The following is a 22,246-nucleotide window of genomic DNA, read 5'->3' on the forward strand; positions in this document are numbered from 1 at the left end:
AATACACATTTCATACATTTTTCATCGAATTTTGAGCAAACTTTTTAAGTCTTGAGGTGGATTGATATGGAAAATTTCATACAACTTTCATACAAAGTTTTTTGACTAAAAAAAAATATTAATTTTTTAAAAAATAAAATTAAAAAAAAAAAAATTTAAAAAAAATAAAAAAAATTTTTTTTAAAAAATGATTTTTAAAAAATAAAAAAATAAAAAATAATTTAATTTAATTTTTTTTTTTTTTTAAATATAAAGCATGTTTTGTATAGGATTTGTAATGTTATGTTTTGTAAATATAAAAAACTATCGTCACGTTTCGTAAATATTTCTCCTTAAGATGTATATATATGTCAAAGAAGTCTACCCATTTTTTGAGTAGACATCTTTTCTAAGCCCTTCGCATAGCCATTTTTTTTTTGATGGGTCGTCTCCGTTCCTTAAAAAAATCTCCGACTTAAAAAAATAAGCATCCATTTTTTTAAACTAACCATTGTATTGCCCATCAAAAAAAAAAAAAATTACTATGTAGTTTAAAAGTATATCTAAAAAAAAATGGGTTAGGTTTTTTAAAGTGGGTGGATATTTTATATCAATTAAAAAATAACCTAAATGATTTTTTAGAAAAAACCTCGTCAACGAAAAGGATATATTTGCACCGTTTTGTAACGTCAAGGGTATATATACACCATTTTTGTAACGAAGGATATATCTGCTCTAAATCGCAAAACTAAGGGGTATATTTGTACCTTTACCCTTTCTAAATAAATCCTTATGTTTAGAATTAAAAGAATATCGAAGGCTCCCTTTCCGGGATTTCGCGTAGAAATATCAGATATGATTAGGATGTGACAATTTTATCTTATGAACCCAGTGTGCGATACTGCATCCACATCTGATAATAGTATGACGATGATTAGGAAGAATATAAATGCTTTGATTATATATATTTAAGAAAATTAACAAGTTCTTTCTTACGCCGATTGATTTGGATACAAGTATCATCAACTCACTGATTCTACTTTCCCCTTCAAAAAATACACACTTGGGCTTCATTTCATCAATGTGCAATAAGCACAATCATTAGTAGTTTTTAGGTAACACTTTTTAAGGTATACTACATCAGCAGGAAAATTTTGAACTCAAAAAAAGATACTTATTGCCTATTGGAGACCATAAACTAGTAATGCTCCAATACCACCAATACCAGCAACAAGACCAATAATGACTCCAATTGGGGGCAATCCTCCTCCAATTGCTCTCCCAGTGTTAACATCATATCTTGCAAACCTCTTCTTTGGTGCTCTGCATTGTGGACATGCATAGTCCTCCGGCTGCATCCAATAAACACAACAAATCACAAACTTTTTTTCTTTCTTGTAGATGGTAATCTATAAAACAGAGCTCAATTATAACTGTGATATAAGGGTAATGGTCATGCGCTTGGTAGGTCTAGTAAGATGATGAGTGTAGGCTAAACCTAGTGAACCCCGGAACGTGAGTTCTTTTACAATTAGATCCCTCTCTAGTCTTTATATAGGCGCACCCTTTGTCCTGAAACAAAAGACAGTGTGGTAGTTGTGCCACTAACGTCATCATCGTATTCAGGATTTTTAGTTTGTGAATTCTAGATCACAATCTTTTTTGTTCATTGAGTTTTGGATAGATTATTTATACATATTAAATTAATTTCTTAACAGAAATACATGGTTTGAGCCAAATCTACTGGGTTCTACCAAAACCATAACTATAATGGTGGCTCCACCCCTGATTTTGAGGAATAGTTCTAGAGAGGAACCTAAGTCTTACATCAATTCGACATAGCTCAAATAGCGATCTTCTTACTACTCTATACTTATTTTGTATTCTCTTATCATGTCTGGCCAAATGTTATTACTATGTTAAGATGCTGACAATTAGAAGGACAAGTAGTGACTTCAGAATCTCTGAAATCGTCTAACAAGTTTCCAAAGCCCCAAAAAAAGAGATCATAATCTTGTATAGAGACACAGTTAAACCAAAGTGCAGAAACTTGCCTGTTCATCGAAAGACTTCGGCAAGGTGTATATGTAACCACAATCGAGGCAAATGTGTGTTGCTCTGGCCTGAGGACAGTAAACTATAGATGATTAGGCAGAAAAACAAATATAAAGGATGAACATGAATAAAATACACATTGAAAGTGAAGATTTTTAACAATTCACGGATCAATACTTGCCTTTTGAGCATCAGTTAATTTCCTTCCAAATTGAGGAGGAGCTGGACGCTTGGGCAGTCTTTTAACATCTACATCGACACCTCTGCATCAAAATATCAATCAAAGATATTCAATACATTGAAATATGTTTGTCACGCATCTTTAGTTAATAAAGATGTCAATTGGCTAGAATTCTGTAATTAGGAAGCCATATCTTATTTCGGGTCATAGGATGGATCCTGCTAATTCTGGATCAACATAAATTAGCATGCAGCTCAGCTTTTCAACCATGCTCTATAGTTTCATACTCAAAAGTTAAACATAGCGATGAATGAAAGAACAAGTCAACAAACAATGACTACAATCAAAGGCGGACCCAGGATTTTAAGACGCCGGGGGCACGGTTATCTTAGCATAAACGCCAACAAAATTTTTAATGACGACTGAGGGATAATACTGTGTCGGACCGGTCACTAATAGCGTAAGCAGTGGCGAAAATACAAGTATATAGGTCAAATATGTGTAATAAATAAAATTTAACACAGTGAAGCAAATGAAAGAGATAACTCAGTGGCTAAGGCTGTGCAACATGTTGTGACAGTGCAGGTTCGAATCTGGGCGAGCGCACTTAAAGCTTATTGTTTCCCTAAAAATAGGCTCAAAAAAATAATTAAAAGTGACATTCGAGTTCGATCTGGGTTGACATGTAAGGGAAGCAGCAGTTGCAACCAACGCGTCCCCAAAGACACTTTCGTTTATTAGAGTGCAGAATTAAATATACACTAATTTCTCAAGGTATATATACATAATTTTTTTCAAAGGGTGGAAGTGCACGTGCACTCCCACCCTTCCATGTAGGTCCGCCTCTGACTACAATGACAGAAAACTTATGCAGACTTCTTGCGCATTGTTAATACAGATTTGAACCCATTATAAAAGATGGTAAAGAAAATATTGACCAGGTATGCATAGTATCTAAAGCAATTTAAAAAATTCAATCACAAACAACATACATATCAGTGCTTTTATGTGGAAAAGACTAGTAGCAAGTCAATAAAGATCATATTTCCAATTGAAATTATCTTCATTTATGCAATTTGTAGAGCCTTTGACAGAACATTGGCTTAGATAACCTCATCACAATGCATAGAGTTGCTTTTACATGTAATTTTAGTTAAGTTATCCAAAATCCAAATACTGAGTTGAAATAAGATTTCTTCTGTTTAGTGGTTAATTTTCACATGAACAAGTTATTAAAAATACTGCCCAATCTTAATTAATATTGTGAAATTTAAAACAACATCATACATGAGCTGCATTAATCAAGATACTTTCATACCAAGCTCCTTTGCTGTAGAAGCAAAACCAGAAGGAATATAATAGCTTATATACACAGGCAGTGCAATTCTATTTTACACGATTAGTGTGTTTTAACATGTTATAGTAGGTAAACCGCCTTTTAGGTAACCTGCCTTTTCCTGGTTACTAAAGTTAAACTCAAACCAGAATATAAGGGCAAGGAGAAGCTAACCTGCTAACGACGAAGTAGACAGAGTCAGGCTTCGCCTGGATGGCAGTTTTTGTGAATCCAAGCTTATCAGCTGGCCAGAGTTCGTCGCCGAAGAAGCTACTAGTGTAGACTACCTGGTCACCAACCTTAAGCCCCGCCCTTGCAGCATTACCACCACCCTCTACACCCTAATTCAAAAGATAAAATAAAAAGCTCTTTAATGTCAACAACTCATTTTGAATTAGACCTTATAGCCAATCACAAGTAACTTTGTATAGAGTTTAATTAATACATTGTCTAAGAAAATTTACACTATTAGGTAAGTTAATAGCCAATTACAGGTAACCTTCTCAGAAGTATGGCTTGATAGCGTGTTTTACATGGTAAATGACCTGTCACAGCAGGTAAAGTAACAGTATCAACTGATAGTGTAAAAACAATTTACAACTTCAGTGCATTAGTCGATCTAGATCTAAATCAGTAGCACATCCAGGAATTCTACTAAGGGGATCAGCAAAAGGCAAAGATGTCACACTAGGATCTGAACTTGTGATGTAAAGCAACTTTTGAAACCGTTGACCACTGCACTAAAATCAGTCCTTATGTTAAAGGGATTAAGCAAAAAAATTGATTTGTGCCTTATTTGCACGGCGAAAATTTTCGTTGAAGGGGATTCAATTGAACCCCTTGCGTGATACGTCTACTTAGCTCTTTAGTAAAAGGATACCTGCCGATTAACAACACTTGAAAACTTGGTTACTGGTACATTAATTGTGATAATTTTTTAGTAAGTGGAAGGATATAAAGTCCGATGATGGAGAGCAACAAATTACTGACCGTAATGATAACTCCACCACCTTGCTTTGGACCGAGGGTGAGTCCCAATGGCTTATCAACTTCCACTTCTATGTTCTTTGCAGCAGCAGCTTTTCTTGCAGTTATCTCAAGGCCTCTACTTCCACCAATGCTACCATTCCTCTTGCTCTCAGCTAAAAACGAACTCGAAACACCCTTTTTGGCCTCTTGTAGTGCTAGCCCTTGAAAACTAGTTTTCTGAAGAGGAAAAATAATTTGACAAAAGAAGGAAACCAAAAAATCCACAATTCAAAATACACTATTGAAAATCAAAAAATTAATTTTACATGTTTGGCCCAAAGAAAAAAAAAAATCAAGCCTGCACATGAGGTTTAATCAGGGGTGGAGTAGAGCTTACACGTTTGGCCGAACCTAGTAGCTTTATTCCGAACCTTGTATTTGTCTTAAGAAATTGATTGAATATATGCAAATTACTAATTTAGAACTCAGTAACTTAGATGAACTTAGAATCCCGTACCCATAAACTTCAAATTCTAGCTACGCTTTTGGTTTAATAGCAGTTTTTGTAACTCGGTTATCATTGGATTATGATTTTGGTCATTGTGATATGTGGTTAAGCACATTTAACTTACAATTAATTAAAATGTACACTTTTGATCACCTTTCTAGTGATTATTCACAAATTTACCATGATTGTAAACGTTTTGCTACTTTAATACTCGTGTTTGTGGTGTTACTTCATATTTAACCGTAATAGAGTTCTGAAATAGTTCAAATATAACATACTTCACACATTTCAAATAACTAAAAGTTAAATAAGGTTAGTTAAATATCACAAGAATTAAAACCAGAAATTACCATAAACTAAGGGACTAAAAGTGCTACCATTCCTAATCAAATAATTAAAAGTTGTGAGTGTAAATGAGATCATCAAACACTTCTAACAACAAATACTCCTTCCGTCCCAATTTAAGTTTCTTTGTTTGCTGGCCACGGAGTCTAAAAAATATAGCAAGATTTTTTAATCTTGTGATTCTACATTAAAGATGTGTGTAATGTACTAAAAATTTCTTTGAATTTTGTGATTTTAAACTTGTCATGTGTGATGTTTGAATTGTCGACTTACCAAAATATATAAAGACACACTCTTTCTGTGACAGATAAAAAAGGAAAGTATATGAATACCTGGGATGGAGTGGTGGATGATTTGTGGGACGTGATGGAAGCATTAGGTTTGTTGATGCTAAGGTTTCTTGAATAAGAAACCGAGCAAGAAGAGGAGGCAGCACCAGAAACAACAGCGGATGCCATGATTTTGGTACGTTAAATTTTCAAGTTAGCAGAGTTGGAAAAATATTGGATTTTTGGATGTGGTGTGTGCGTGCCTCGTGTCAGCAATGTGGTAAACAAAGGTTGTTTATGTGGACAGGACTTTAGTAGAGGATAACAATCTAGTGGCAGATAGCTTGGTCTTACCGGTGAGCCACACGCCCCACTCTACTGTACGTTTTATCTGTTTTAGGCAATTAAAACAGTGTTCCATAACAGACGAGCCTCTTTAAGATATAGCAAAGCCATTATACGCTATTCCTCCGTCCTTGTCACGTTTCGATTTTTCTAGAATTAATTTAAAGTTAGATTAGATTAATTATATATTTATAAATTAAAATCTAGATATTTAGAAACTATACAAAAAAAACTACTCCATAAGCCACAATCATTCTCATATCAAAAAGGTGGAAAAAAATACATTTTAAAATGTTAGTTTGACCATCGCGAAATGAAACATGACAAAATATTTTGAAACCGAGGGAGTATAGTTTAACTATTATGGTTTAACTATTTAGTTATTTTGTCCATTGTTTTCTGCTTCCAAAATAGTATTTTCTCTATCCATTTTATGTGACACATTGTTCATTTTAATTTGTCTTATAAAATAAACTTTTTATATTTAAAATTAATTTATTTTAAAATTATTATTTTTATCTCTAAGTAGATGATTTATTATCACACAAATATTTATAATTTATTTTAGATCAAAAATTTCTTAAAATCTTTTTTTTTTTTTAAAAAAAAAAAAAACCTTTTATTTGGTCAAATCCGATTCACATGAACGAGGAGGAAGGAGTAATAATTCATACAAATTACAAAGGCATAGGATAGTGGCCACCACAAGATTACGAGAATATGTCTACGCAACACCGTTTCCAGCCTCATATAATGTACAACAGATGCATTGGGCCTATTCTTGATAAATTTAGCCAGTTAGGTGTCTACTGCAACGCCAATACAGATTTGGCTTTCAAGTGTACAAAATTGAAATACCAAAATATTCTTTGTTGAAGCTTGAATGTGCTGCTACTTTTTTCGTAAATCGGAAAAAAATCACTATTAAGGACTAATCTTACTTGAAATGACCAAATAATTATTTGACTTTGTAATGCGGTCTAGCAGCCTGATTTTGAAATGACCAATGTGTGGTTCATTCTTAGTATAACCTCAGGTTTACTCATGTATTATTCCTAAAGTGAAAAAATAATACTAGTAATAGAAAAAAAAATTGTGTCTCACACAACTTACACTATTTGTAGTTGTGTGAGAATTTTTTTTGTCTTCCAACTTAATGGATTCAAAAGCGTAAGAATTGAATCTACTAAATTGTGAGACAAAAATAAATCTCACATAACTAATTTCAGTTGTATAAGGTCGTTAATAAAGTTTTTCCTAGTAAAATATTTGCTCTAATAAATACATTTACTGCTGTATTACGTAAAGTGACCTTCCACAGGCTGAAGGTTCATAAGTGTCTTTCAATGGAGAGATGACCGTTGACCAACTTGCTATTGGTGTATCTCCAAGAATTATTTTTAGTGCAGTTCCCACAAAATTAGAAATTCTCTTTCTGTCTCAAATTATATATCATAATTCTCTTTTACATGTCCCTTTAAAATATTAATTAAGAGGAGTTTTTAATTATTTTATCTTTCATTGATAATTGGACAATCATAACATCAATCCATAATTGAGATGTTTGTAGTCTTTAAAAAGAATTACTATTACTAAGGGTAAAATGGAAAAAAGAATTTATCTTGAACTTGTAAAACAAGAAATAATCCGAGATAACTATTTTTAAAAAGCACAACAACTAATTTGAGACGGTGGGAGTACTTATACATATATAAATATTATTGCATGAACAAAATTTAATAACAGGAACACAGTAACCTAACAACTAAGGTTCATACATCAGAATCTCATCAATGCTTGTCAACTTTTAGTATTGGAATGTGAATTTTTTTTTTTTTTTGGCTGGAAATGGTAATGCGTTGAAATTAAAAAGCAGAGTATTTAAAGGTTATTACAGACGGGGAATGCCAAGTCAAGTGTTAAGTCATTCTTATTTTTTACTGCTATTAATATCCATAAGAACACTCTTGCTGAAATGTAATTGAAATGAAAAAAAGGCCTGGAGGTTGCCCCAACTGCAAAAACAATTACCTTTACATATAATGAAGTTTAAACTTTAGAGAACAACAGTGAAACTGAAACAACGAATTTATCAATATCACTCTTGAGTAAATAAAAATGTCATTTTGGTACTGCTTAATTAACTTTAAGGCAATTCCAGTATTGAAGTTTATGGGTTCTGCGTAAATTTCTCAACAAATATACACACACACACACACACATAGGGTTTGAACCTATGTTACTCGGACTCTTCAAAAATATCGACGGGTGCGTGTCGGATCTTCCAAAAGTAGTGTATTTTTGGAGAATCCGACACGGGTGCGACAGAGTCCGAGCAACTTAGGTTTGAACCATAGGACGGGGTTCTACCCAACTCCTTCCCATGCTAGCTCCTCCCTGGATTAACTGATGCTTTATCCTTAAGTTACTGTATCGACATGCAACATTTCTATCAAACTAGTCCACAAAGCTTCTGCCTAGTGATTTCATCCAGCTGTTCGCCCATCTCTACTGTCAGATGGTTTGTCCAATCTCCAACTTGACCTTTCCTCAAGAAATGCCGGTTCTCAAGAGAAATTTGTGGACTGAAATGTAGCACTCCAGTTTGATTTATTTCCAAGCTGCTCAAATTCTCAAAGCTACAAAGCTTTACAATCTCCTGCACAACCTCTTCTCTCTCCTCTTCTAAGCAAAATGGCTTATCCAAGAACTTGGCCAATTTGGTAAGACAGACAATGGGATCTTTCTTCATGTTCTCGTAAGTCAAGAAAAGTACCTTGTCTGGATTTTCCAAGCTTGCCTTCCAATAACCCGAGACATGATCCCAGAAGGGTCCATAATGTGATACCCCTTTGCAGAACAGATCAAATGCGTCTTCGATTGGAAAAGAAGGTAGATCTTTGAGTCTTAATTTTTTCATATAATGCCAATTTGAAACGAGAACATCTTTGGTTTCGTGAAAGACATAAACAATCTTGCAACCAGAAGACATCACAGATGCTGGTAACAAAGAGCAAGGAATGTGGGTCGCGAAAAGGCGACGTGGCAAACATGAAATTCGATAATCTTGGTAGGAAGTTTCATCTTGTATGATGGATTCCAAGAAGGGAATGCAATCATGGGGGCCCTTGGTAAGTAAAGGGTGAGAGGAGAAATCGAATCGATCACGATTCATGAGGGAAAAGATAAGGGCCTTGAACCATGTTGTTCCTGATTTTGGGAAAGTAGCTAGAAGAATATCTGTGGATTGAGCTTCGAAGCGTTGTTGACTTGCGCCTTCTCAACTCCTTTAATAGCTACCGGAGTAAACCAAAAGGACTTGTATTGGTAAAGATATTTAGTGGCCCAACCTTTTTCTTTGGTAAGGGCTGTGAGTATATCACTACCATTTTGATCAGCTTTCTTGTATTCATCATTTTGTTCAAACAGTGAACAATGGGAACTCGACATGTCCATGGAGGAGGTTAAAATCTAAACCAAATTCGTGTTCACCGGCTCGATCCAGAGCTGCACCTACTCATCAACAAAGAGTTGTCCGTCTTTGTTATGAGATAACTGAAGGAAAGATCAGAATGGCTAATTAATCTTATGTTTTTCCAAGTTTCGCAATCAATACTCCGCTATAATTTGCGATCTGAAGCAACATTTTCATAATCGAGATGATTTAAGAATGCACTTCACCATAATATACAATACTTCCAATATTATTTTTAACTTAGCTAGGTACTAAACAATGCAGACTCTACTTTTATCCAATTTCCTTGCAGCATTTTTTCCCCCTAATGGCTAGCACAGCATTAAGTTAATCATTCAGATAACTAAATCAACTCGAGAAAATTCCTCTTTTTATGTTCTCAAACCTACCACACTAGCAGTCCATCAGATACAAGGAGATACAAGGAGTGTCCAGTTAAAATATGGGAAACTTACGTAAATGTACCCTTCGGCCAACTAGTTTACCAACATGGCCGAAGTATATACTACCTATACACTTCGGATGTATATGTTGTGTATAGGTATGTATATTATATGTATATTTAATATAAAGTATACACTACTGTGTAGATATTTTGTAAACTAGATGGCTGAATGGTATTTGACTATAATTTTCTCTTAAAATATTTGCAACTATAACAAAACTAGCTTGAAGATACAATTATCCGCAACTATAGAGCCCGTTCAGCTTTTTTGAGTGTTTGGTTGACCAGCTTAAAGCCATTTTGTGCTTAAAATAAATTCAAAAAAATAATTGGGTCCATTTGGCTTGCAGATTATAAGCTGAAAACAGCTTATAAGCAGCTTTTTTTAAGCCCATCCAAACAGGCTCATAATGTCTCTAACTGGCGTTTTCTTCTACGGAAAATGTAACAGTTGTCGGAGATTCAAACATCACTGCTATTCTACTTGTAACTAAAAACAAAAAGGGGAAAGGGTTTACTTTAGGGATTTTGGATCATCAGATGAGGAATGTGGAGAGAAACAAGGATACTTACTTCTTATACTTTTTGCGACAGATCGTCAATTTCGCCCGAGAAATAGAGAGATTCTGGAAGAACAAATTATTTCAAACAATTTTCTGGTGTTTGAACTTAAATTGTGCAAAAATGTTTCTTCAGAAAAAAAATATCCAAACATTAGACGAAGATTTACTTATACTCCCCCCCCCCCCCTCCTCTCTCTAAATTATTGGTCTTTTTTTTTTATTATTTTATAGGCTCGTTAAGAAATTTTTAAAAAAAACTTTTACTTGTCCGGTAATTTAAAAATACATCTTCACTTTAGTTGTCACTTTTAGTACATCAAGAGACGACAATCAGTTTTTTCTATTTTACCCATAGTATTAATTACTAATTTCAAATCATTTTTCAAGTTCATTAAAAATATGTACTAATATGGATATCATGGTAAATATGGGAGGAAATAAGATCTCTTGGTCTCTTATAATTTAAATAAAAGAAAATGTCTTCTTTAGATTTCTTATGTGTTTTTTCATATGTCTTATGTGTAAAAAAATGAAGATCTCTTGTAAAAAAGTCATAAAACTAAAATTTTTTTTGGTAAAGGATCAAAAATTCATTTCTCCCGTAAATATAGAGGAAAGGAGTCTCTTGCCCTCTTACAATTTGAATAGAAGAAAATAGACTTTTCAGATCTCTTATCTGTAAAAAATGAAAATTTCTTTCAAAAGAGTCATAAAATTAAAAAAAAATTATACAGGGCTAAAAAACCATTTTTTCCATAGTACTAATAGGGGCTATGATATAAAATATGTGTGATTTTATGTTAAATAAGTTGGAATAAACTTTTATTTCAACTTTTAACGTTAGATTTTTAAAGGATTTTGGAGGAAGAGCCTTGAAGAATACCATCCGGTCATTTTGATATTTATTCCGGAAGTAATAATTCCGAGATTGTTATTCCTACCAACTTCCAGTTCCCTATTGAAGTTGTATTAAAAAAAATATATATATATATATATATAATTGCGGTATAACATTTTGAAATTGTTAATTCTAAAATTAAAAATTGAACTAAATGTGAAAATAATCCAATATTTTACCCCCGAAATTGTTAATCTTCTATACCACAAACAAATCTAACTCCTAAGGGAGAAATGGATTTTTGGCCCTTTACAATTTTTTTTTTAGTTTTATGACTTTTTATAGGAGATCTTCATTTTTTACACATAAGAGATCTGAAAAAAATACATACGACATCTGAAAAAGATATTTTTTTCTATTCAAATTTTAAGAGGCCAAGAAGATTCAGAAATTTTACTCAGGGGTTTGAAAAAATAATTAACGCTAAATATATTAATAATGTTGTTTCTAGGAATAGAACCTAGGACGCTAGAGATAATATTGAACACCCCGAACCACTTGAGCTAACCTTTTGCATTTGTTCAGGGTATTCAAAAGTATGTATACGTACATAAATATAAAAAATCTACTATATATACACTGTAATTTTTTGCTGAGGGTGAACACCCTCGCTGGGGTGTACATCCGCCCCTGGCTACAACCAAATAACCAATAGTCAACCATCCGATATTAAATTTGACAAATACAATAATAATGAATCACATTATATGGTTTTTGTGAAAAGTTTTATAGTGTTAGGTATGTCATGTCATACTTGTGTGAGGGTACCTATTATGAGTCCCGCTCCATTTTAACTTTCCCTGTCTCTTCACCCACCACCGTTACTTCAATTCACCTGATATACCCCTCCAGCCATAACTTACTACTCCACTTAGGCTCTTTGGCTAAGCTTAACAAAAATAATGTTTATTTTTCAATTTGTTTACACAAGTCATTTAATTGTATTAATTTAAATAGCACAACAAGACACAGTGAAAAGACTAGTTAATGTCCTGAAATTTGTGTTTCCGTAATTAATTAGTAGCCGTTTGGCCATAGATATCAAAAATAAATTCACTTTTTTTGGAATTTTTGAAGTTAGAGTTGTGTTTGGCCATAATTTTTGAAATTGTAGTTGTAAAAAAGTGAAAAAAGTGCAAAATTTTTTGAACAACAAGTTTTTTGAGTTTTTGTATTCCAAAGTTGTATTCCGGAATACAACTTCAAGTTATATTCGGAATATTTATGGCCAAACGCCCAAAAGTGAAAAAAAAATCCGAAAAAAAGTGAATAATTTTTATGGCCAAATGGCACCTTAAAAGTCACTCCAAGAAGAAGATAATGATAAAAATAAGAATGTTGAATTTTAACTTTTAAGTTACATTTAAGCAACAATAAACATCCATTAAAGTAACTTTCCCGTTACTTCACTAACACAGTGCACAAAAATACCATTATACCAAGTAGGGGTATATAAAATAAATCGTAAATCAGAACCAAATTGATTAATGTACGTTCTATCTGTTTTAGGCAATTAAAAACATTTAACAGACAAGTCCTTTAGAATAATCCATTATATGTTATTCCTCCCTCCTATAATAGTTGTCATGTTCTGTTTTTTGAAAGTTAATTTGAAATTAGATTAAATTAATTATATATTTGCAAGTTAAGATCTAGAAATTTAAAAACTATACAAAAAATACTAAAAGTCACAATCATTCTCATATCAACAAGGTGGAAACAAAGACATCTTAAAATGTTAATTTGACTATCGCGAATTGAAACATGACAAAATATTTTGAAAGAGAGGGAGTATGGTTTAACTATTTAGGCATTTCGTCCATTGTTTTCTGCTGCCAAATGGTATTCTCTCTATCCATTTTATGTGACACATTCTTCATTTTAATTTGTGTTACAAAATAGGATTACACCTCACCTTGTAGAAATATATTGGATAGGGATAAGGTCTGCGTACACTCTACCCTCCCCAGACCCATCTCGTGGAATATACTGGGTATGTTGTTGTTGTTACAAAATAGGATTACACCTCAAAATAACAGATTTGACCAGTTGTATCCTTGCAGCATAGGATAGTTTCTTGGTCATCCATGATGAGATTTTGGCCACCACTTTCTCAATCAATGGCTGCCATTAATTTATTATCACACAAATATTTATAATTTGTTTTAGATAAAAAATTTCTTAAATTCTTTTTTTTTTTTTAATAAAAAAAACTTCATATTTAGTCAAATACGATTCACATGAACGAGGAGGGAGGAGTAATAATTCATACAAATTACAAGGCATAGGATAGTGGCAACCGCAAGAGTACGAGAATATGTCTACGCAACACCGTTTCCGTCCTCATAAAATGTACAATAGATGCATTGGGCCTATTCTTGATAGATTTAGCCAGTTAGGTGTCCACTGCAACGCTAATACAGATTTGGCTTTCAAGTGCGCAAAATTGAAATACCAAAATATTCTTTGTTGAAGCATGAATGTAGTACTACAATTTTTTCGTAAATCGGCAAAAATTCACTATTAAGGACTAATCTTACTTGAAATGACCAAATAATTATTTGACCTTGTAATGCGGTCTAGCAGCCTGATTTTGAAATGACCAATGTGTGGTTCATTCTTAGTATAACCTCAGGTTTACTCATGTATTATTTCTAAAGTGAAAAAATAATAGTAGTACTAGAAAAAAAAAATTGTGTCTCACACAACTTACACTATTTGTAGTTATGTGAGACTTTTTTTTTGTCTTTCAACTTAGTGGATTCAAAAGTGTAAGAATTGAATCTACTAAATTGTGAGACAAAAATAAATCTCACATATGTTGTAAAATCATTCTAAAAGAATTAGTACAATATATCAAAATATGAAGCAAGAACAATAAAGAGATAAAGAGAGACAAGAGATGAGAGCTCTCTTATTCATCCAAATATGTTCAAGTGTCTACAACATCATTCTTAATGCCTCTATTTATAGGGCTGTATTGAGTAACATGAAAAGGTGTCATAAACATGACATTTACTCTTGAGAAGGTGGGGAAGTCAATGGGGGTAGAGGGAGATGAATGAGGAGGTAGTGAATGTGTGGTGTTACTACACTTAATGGTGGAATTACACCTAAGAATTATGAACATACACAATTAACAAATAGTAATATTTACAACAACTAATGTCAGTTGTGTGAGATCGGTAATAAAGTTTTTCCTAGTAAAATATTTAACGGAAAAGGGCCAAAATTACCCCTGAACTTTGGAAAATAGTTCATTCATAACCTTCGTTATACTATGGGATCAATTATACCCTTACTGTTATACTATGGGATCAATTATACCCTTATGTGTAATGGTTGCCACGTGGCATCGTCCCAGCCCTTCAAAAAAATTTTCCCCTCAATTTTTTTTTTACCCATTTAAATAACTCAACCCAACCCGACCCATTAAAAAATTTTATGCTCAGATTGAAACTAATGTAAAATGGAGCGAAACGGACAACACTTCTATCTTGTGCTCATGATTTTTCTCTCAGATCGTTCGAAGCATGGTCACTGTCTTTCTATTTTGCTTGTTGCATTCAAATGTCATCTGTAGCTCTTGTGCAAAGTTATATGAATTGCAGAGCTAGCTATGAAGCACATTCTTGTAGCAATTTCAGAATTATCTAATTGTCTCCTGATTGAAGAATTCATGCATTAGGGCATAGATTATATTCTGCTTATCAATTATTGGGATCTGCTATACAAAAAGCATGAAATTTGTTCTGAGTATCGTTCACTATGCTGTATACTCAACTAAAATCATGAGTAGAACTTTTGAACCATTTACCCAACCAAAGGCTTCATGTTTTCTTCGGTTGGATACTTCCATAAGTTACAAGAGAAAGAAAAAATAAAACATCTCTTGCAAATAATTAAGTTATTTTAATGGGTAAAAAAAATTTTGAGGGAAATTTTTTGAAGAAATTTGGATGATGCCATTTGGCAAAATGGTTACACATAAGGGTATAATTGATCCCATAGTATAACGATAAGGGTATAATTGGTCCTATAGTATAACGAAGGGTATGGATGAACTATTTTCCAAAGTTCAGGGATAATTTTGACCCTTTTCCGAATATTTAATCTAATAAATACATTTACTGTTGTATTACGTAAAGTGACCTTTCACATGCTGAAGGTTGCATAAGTGTCTTTCGATGGATAGATGACCGTTGACCAACTTATTATTGGTGTATCTTCAAGAATCATTTTTAGTGCAGTTCCCAAAAAATTAGAAATACTCTTTCTGTCTCAAATTGTATATCATAATTCTCTTTTACATGTCCCATTAAAATATTAATTAAGAGGATTTTTTAATTATTTTATCTTTCATTGATATTTGGACAATCGCAATATCACTCCATAATTGATATGTTTGTAGTCTTCAAAAAATATTATTACTAAGGGTAAAATGAAAAAAAAAATAGTTTTATCTTGAACCTGTAAAACAAGAAATAATCCGAGATAGCTATTTTTAAAAAGCACGACTGCTAATTTGAGACGGTGGGAGTACTTATATAAATATTATTGCATGAACAAAATTTAATAACAGGAACACAGTAACCTAATAGCTAAGGTTCATAAATCAGAATCTCATCAATGCTTATCTACTTTTAGTATGGGAATGTGAAGTGTTTTTTTTTTTGGCTGAGAAATGGTAATGCATTGAAATTAAAAAGCAGAGTATTTAAAGGTTATTTTTTTTGAACAGTAGAGTATTTAAAGGTTATTACAGACGGGGAATGCCAAGTTAACTGTTAAGTCATTCTTTTTTTTTTTTACTGCTATTAATATCCATAAGAATCACTCTTACTGAAATGTAATTGAAATGAAAAAAAAGGCCTGCAGATTGCCCCAACTGCAAAAACATTTACCTATACATATAATGAAGTTTAAACTTAGAGAACAACAGTGAAACTGAAACAGCTAATTTATCAATATCACTCTTGAGTAAATAAAAATGTCATTTTGGTATTGATTAATTAATACTAAGGCAATTCCAGTATTGAAGTTTATGGGTTCTGCGTGAATTTCTTAACAAATTACTACTATATATAAGTTTCAATAGGAATTTTTTTGTAGTCCTCACATTCCCAAAGCACCTATAGAAATCTTACATGTGGGTGTTGTGAATTGTCCTTGCATATTTTCATTTTTGTCTCATTCATTACTAGAGGCCACTTCCCATATGGGCTTTTATAATTGGTGTGTTGTGTAATTTTTTTAAAATTCTCTTCTTGGTGCTTATTAGATTATTCTTCTAATCCATATTATATGGTGGTTTTAATTTTTATATTTAGTTTTAAATAAATAATTATTTATATAACTAAGCAGGTATTATTTTATTTTATTTTTTAAAATTACCCTTATTTCCGATAAGTGAATTGTTACATAAGTAAGAAATATTAAATTGATAGCATTTAATTAAAGATATTTAAGTCTAGGAGTGAGTGATTTTTTAAACGTTGTGGCCAAACTAAAAACATCATATAATATGAACTGGGGAAGTACCCTGTAAATTATTTGTTCTTAAATTGGTATAATTTAGTTAACTTTGGCGCCAATTTTGTTTTTCAGCTGAAGCAGTTATTAGGTCTTACTTTACATTTAAACATATCTCACATAATATATTCCTCACCAACATTTCCTCTCTATTATTTTTAACTTCCAAAATTTTGCTTCTTTAGTCATATCACATATGCTTACAATACAAAAAGTAAAATTTATTGAATGGTGTTTTATAATATTGAAGATGAAGGTAGCATTATCAGTCAAAATTGAATTAGCTTTATAATCATGTTTGATTAACTAGGAGCTAATCCTTTTAAGCATAAAGTATATATGAAGAATTAAATTAATTCTTACAAAGTAATCCTTTTAAGCATAAAATAAATTATGTACGACCCTTTGATATTTGCTAATTTTCATACCAAACTTGCTTTCTCATAAATATTTTTTTTTGTTAAAAATTATCCAATTATATGACGAAGAAACTTTAATAATTATGACAATTTATGGAGAAGATATTTTTAACCTGCAATTACATTAAATTAATTATGTAGTAAACATATGTGACACAAATTATACTTATTTGATAAAAATTACGTATTATATTTATATTTTGAGTTTGGGCTATATATATATATAGGGTTTGAACCATAGGACGGGGTTCTACCGAACTCCTTCCCATGCTAGCTCCTCCCTGGATTAACTGATGCTTTATCCTCAAGTTATTGTATCGACGTGTAACGTTTCTATCAAACTAGTCCCAGCAAGTTTCTGCCTAGTGATTTCATCCAATTGTTGAGCCATCTCTAGTGTCATATAGTTTTTCCAATCTCCAACTTGACCTTTCCTCCAAAAATGCGTGTTCTCAACAGCAAAATGTGGACTGAAATGTTGCAATCCACTCTGATTCACTTCCAAGCTGCTTAAATTCTGGAAACTACAAAGCCTTATAATCTCCTGTGCAACCCCTTCTCTCTCTTCTTCCAAGGAAAAAGGCTTCCCCAAGAACTTGGCCAATTTCATAACACAGACAACTGGATCTTTCTTCATGTCCTCATATGTCAAGAAAATGACATTTTCTGGATTTTCCAAACTTGCCTTCCAATAACCCAATACATGATCCCAAAAGGGTCCAAAATGTGATACCCCTTTGCAGAACAGATAAAATGCATCTTCGATTGGAAAAGATGGTAGTTCTTTGAGTCTCAATTTTGTCATATAATGCCAATTTGAAACAAAAACATCTTTGGTTTCGCGAAAGACATAAACAATCTTGCAACCAGAAGACATCACAGATGCTGGTAACAAAGGGCAAGGAATGTGGGTTGCGAAAAGGCGACGTGGCAAACATGAAAACTGATAATCTTGGTAGGATCTTTCATCTTGTATGATGTACTCCAGGAAGGGGATACAATCATGGGGGCCCTTGGTAAGCAAAGGGTGAGAAGGAGAATCGAATCGAGTACGATTCATGATAGAGAAAATAAGGGCCTTGAACCATGTTGTTCCTGATTTTGGGAGTGTAGCTAGAAGAATATCAGTGGATTGAGCATTGAAGTATTGCTGCACTAACTTAACTCCTTTAACAAATGTTGGAGTTAACCAAACTGACTGGTACTGGTATACATATTCAGTGGTCCAACCTTTTTCTCTAGGAAGGTTTTTAAGCATATCACTTTCATTTTGATCTGTTTTCTTGTATTCATCTTCAAGTTGATGATGTGAACAGTGGGAAAGGGACATGAAAGCTGAAGTCTGATGAATTATAGACTGATTCAATATTTCAAATAGCTAGAATGACCACAAGGATGGAATGACAAAGTAAACTTTCTCGGAAGATTAAATAACTTTTATTTTGAGTTTTTTTTTTGAAACTGGTAACTTTAACTTTTGTTTTGAGTTTAATAAGCAAAACATAGTTGTTATTCCTTGTGATCTGAGGAAACTTTACTTAATTCAAGATGACTTGAGCATGTGGCCAGATGCACTTTACCACAATAGCACTCAAAATATTTGAATTTTGATTTACCAAAGATTGTATACATTTTACACAAATTTGTTAGTAGTATCCTCTTTTTTCTACTCTTTTTTATATTTGAATGGAGATAGTTTCCTATCCATCCTTTAAAGATCTTTTTCCTTTTTTGAATTGCACTCATCATTTAATGAGAGGAAATTGATTAGTCCTTAATTAACCTGTTCCTCATACCAGTCTTGAAAGTGAGCATTTACTGACCGGACAAACTTGCTATTGAGATCTCCAAAGAATCGTTTCTGGTTCATTTTCCCCAGAAGGGATGAAGATTTGATTTTTGCCTTATAATTTGTACGATTAATACTTAGATGTGCATAAATAACTAGTTCATTAGCAAAGGTAATGAACCACAACAGCGGCTTAATAGCCAAAAAAACACTAAGGTTCATTGCATCAAATCTCATCAATGCATGACAACTTCTAAAATTTGGAGAAACAACTTCTAAAATCTTGCTTTTACTGCTATTAATGTGTGACACCATTCTTTCCGGACTGGAAGTTCAACGGGATAAAATCACTTGAGAATTGCGCCAACTCAGGAGAATTATATTTGCATATGAAAAAAGTACAGATTTTAAGGAACAATGGTGAAACAAGTATTTATCTGTATGACCTGGAGCAAATCATAATGTCATTTTGATACTATTTATCCTATTTGACTAACCATTCATGCCTCAATACTATGCATAGACAGTAGGTCACTAACTTATATATGCACTGGAGCTACAGGGTATTTTATCGACAAGCAAACTTCCTATCAAACTAGTTCACAAAGTTTCTGACAAGTGATTTCATCCAGCTGTTCGGCCATCTCTACCTAATGGTTTCTCCAATCTCCAACTTGACCTTTCCACAAGAAATGCCGGTTCTCAACAAGTTATGGACTGAAATGTTGCGCCCCCGTCTGATTCCCTTCAAAACTGCTCAAATTCTCAAAGCTACAAAGCCTTACAATCTCCTGCACAATCCCTTCTCTCTCTTCTTCTAAGCAACATGGCTTATCCAAAAACTTGGCCAATTTGGTAAGGCAGACAATAGGATCTTTCTTCATGTCCTCATAAGTCAAGAAAAGTACTTTGTCTGGATTTTCCAAGCTTGCCTTCCAATAACCCAAGACATGATCCCAAAAGGGTCCAAAATGTGATACGCCTTTGCAAAACAGATCAAATGCATCTTTGATTGGAAAAGAAGGCAGTTCTTTGGAAAAGCAGGTAGTTCTTTGGGTCATATTTTTTTAAAATAATACCAATTTGAAACGATAACATCCTTGATCTCGCGAAATACATACACAATTTTGCAACCAGAAGACATCATAGATGCTGGTACCAGAGAGTAAGGAATGTGGGTTGCGAAAAGGCAATGTGGCGAACACGAAATCATGGTAGGGAGTTTCATCTTGTATGATGAATTCCAAGAAGGGAATGCAATCACGAGGGCTCTTGGTAAGTAAAGGGTGGAAGGAAAAATCAAGCCGGCCACGATTCATGAGGGAAAAGATAAGGGCCTTGAACCATGTTGTTCCTGATTTTGGGAAACTAGCTAGAAGAATATCTATGGGTTTAGCTTTGAAGTATTGTTGCGCCCTCTTAATTCCATTAATAGCTACTGGAGTAAGCCAAAAGGACTGGTATTGGTAAATATGTTCCATGGTCCAACCTTTTTCTTTGGGAAGGCTTGTGAGCATATCATTGTCATTTTGATCAGCTTTCTTTGTATTGATCATCGAGTTCACGCTGAGAACGATGAGAACACAACATATCCATGGAGGAGGTTGAAACTTGACAAACTCTAGACCAAGTTCGTGTTCACCAGCTCGAGTTAGTGTTGAACCCACTCATCAACAAAAGCTTGTCCCCCTTTGTTGTAAGCAAACTGAAGGGATGATCAGAAAGGATTAATCTTTTGTTGTTATGACTTTTAGCAATCAAAACTCAGCTGTCATTTGTGATCTGAAGCAAAATTTTCATAATAGAGCTGATTTAAGAATGCACTTCACCATAATAATACTTCCAATATTACTTTAACTTAACTAACTATTACACAATGTAACACTGTACAATCCAATTTCCTTGCAGCATCTTTTTCCGTAATGGCTAGCACAGCATTATGTTAATCATTCGGACAACTCAATCGAGTCAAGAAAATTCCTCTTTTTATGGTCTATAAACCTACCGTACTAGCAGTCCAGCAGACAGAAGGACTGTCCAGTTAAAATATTAGCAGTTTTTAGCTAAAATTGTCCCTTATTTATGGGAGCAGGTTTATTTTGGTCCTTCAAATAAAATTTTAAGTATCTTTAGTCCCTTAAATTTGCTAAAATGAGCACCTTTATCCAACTAACAAAATGGACTTAAAAACTAAAGGTGGCTACCAAAAAACATTACTAGAAAGTAAATTTACCATTTTCCAAAAAAAAAAAAAAAAAAAAAAAGAAAACATTACTAGAAACACGACAACTGACCAAAAAACCGACGGACTCGGTCAGTTTGATCCCAATAAATTTTTGTTAATCAACTCGACCGAGCTCGGTCAATGTTTTTGCTCCAACTTGTAGTCCCTACATGGCGGAACCATTTTGTTGGAAAAATTATATCATGTAAATCGATAAATTATTTTTATATATATTACGTAAAATTCTCTTTGACTTTTTTTTTTGCTAACAACTATGAAAGATTACCATTAACAAACAACTATATAACACCTAGAGAGCACCTAATTCCACAATCACCTTCTAGAAAGGGTGTTATGAAAGCCTCCAACAAAACAGGAAATCCAGTTGCATCTCAATCTATGCGAAAAACCTCTACATCTGTGAGCTTTCTTTGAACAACTAAGTCTAATCTATCTATAATATATCTCTTTTAATGTGTGCAATTACTTCATTTTTTGTGTATTTATTTTTTATATTTTAACTTTTTTTAGTAAAAGTATTGGTTCTGCCTATTGGAAAAGCATGCTATAAACACAGAAGCAATTCGAAAAACAGCTTACATCTAATCTAGACAATTAGCAATCTCAAGATACAGAATATAAACTGAAATACCTGTCTTCCAGTTCCACTGTCTTGTGTTGTGTTACTCTCTTCTGTAATTCCGGACTATATAATACTCGTGTGGGCAAGTATTTCTCTCCATCCTTTAAACAGCTTTTGCTTTCTTGAATTGCACCCATCACATGATGAGAGGAAATTAGTTAGTCCTAATTAACCTTTCCCCATCCAAGTCTTGTGCAAAGTGAGCATTTCCTGACCTGACAAACGTACTATTGAGAACTCCAAGAACCTTTTCTGGTTCATTTTCGACGGA

At 33.2% G+C, this 22,246-nt stretch overlaps 3 protein-coding genes across 3 annotated transcripts; all 3 read right to left on the reverse strand.

Annotated features, from left to right (window-relative positions):
- Positions 1 to 996: 996 nt before the first annotated feature.
- Positions 997 to 6,016, reverse strand: LOC132056283 (uncharacterized). The gene is made up of 6 exons (XM_059448406.1): positions 5,706 to 6,016; positions 4,542 to 4,757; positions 3,726 to 3,892; positions 2,216 to 2,297; positions 2,034 to 2,102; positions 997 to 1,331 (listed from the first exon to the last, which is right to left on the reverse strand). The coding sequence occupies exons 1-6, from the start codon at positions 5,829 to 5,831 to the stop codon at positions 1,161 to 1,163; spliced, it is 831 nt and encodes a 276-aa protein (XP_059304389.1). The 5' UTR covers positions 5,832 to 6,016; the 3' UTR covers positions 997 to 1,160.
- A 1,987-nt stretch (positions 6,017 to 8,003) lies between these two features.
- On the reverse strand, positions 8,004 to 10,635 carry LOC132056286 (flavonol 3-sulfotransferase-like). The gene is made up of 2 exons (XM_059448409.1): positions 10,481 to 10,635; positions 8,004 to 9,542 (listed from the first exon to the last, which is right to left on the reverse strand). The coding sequence occupies exon 2, from the start codon at positions 9,160 to 9,162 to the stop codon at positions 8,440 to 8,442; it is 723 nt and encodes a 240-aa protein (XP_059304392.1). The 5' UTR covers positions 9,163 to 9,542; positions 10,481 to 10,635; the 3' UTR covers positions 8,004 to 8,439.
- A 6,903-nt stretch (positions 10,636 to 17,538) lies between these two features.
- On the reverse strand, positions 17,539 to 22,161 carry LOC132056284 (flavonol 3-sulfotransferase-like). Its single transcript, XM_059448407.1, has 2 exons — positions 21,985 to 22,161; positions 17,539 to 20,813 (listed from the first exon to the last, which is right to left on the reverse strand). Exon 2 carries the CDS (start codon positions 18,647 to 18,649, stop codon positions 17,624 to 17,626), a length of 1,026 nt encoding a protein of 341 aa, XP_059304390.1. The 5' UTR covers positions 18,650 to 20,813; positions 21,985 to 22,161; the 3' UTR covers positions 17,539 to 17,623.
- Positions 22,162 to 22,246: the final 85 nt, after the last annotated feature.

Source organism: Lycium ferocissimum, chromosome 5, assembly GCF_029784015.1.
Source record: "Lycium ferocissimum isolate CSIRO_LF1 chromosome 5, AGI_CSIRO_Lferr_CH_V1, whole genome shotgun sequence".
Taxonomy (NCBI): domain Eukaryota; kingdom Viridiplantae; phylum Streptophyta; class Magnoliopsida; order Solanales; family Solanaceae; genus Lycium; species Lycium ferocissimum.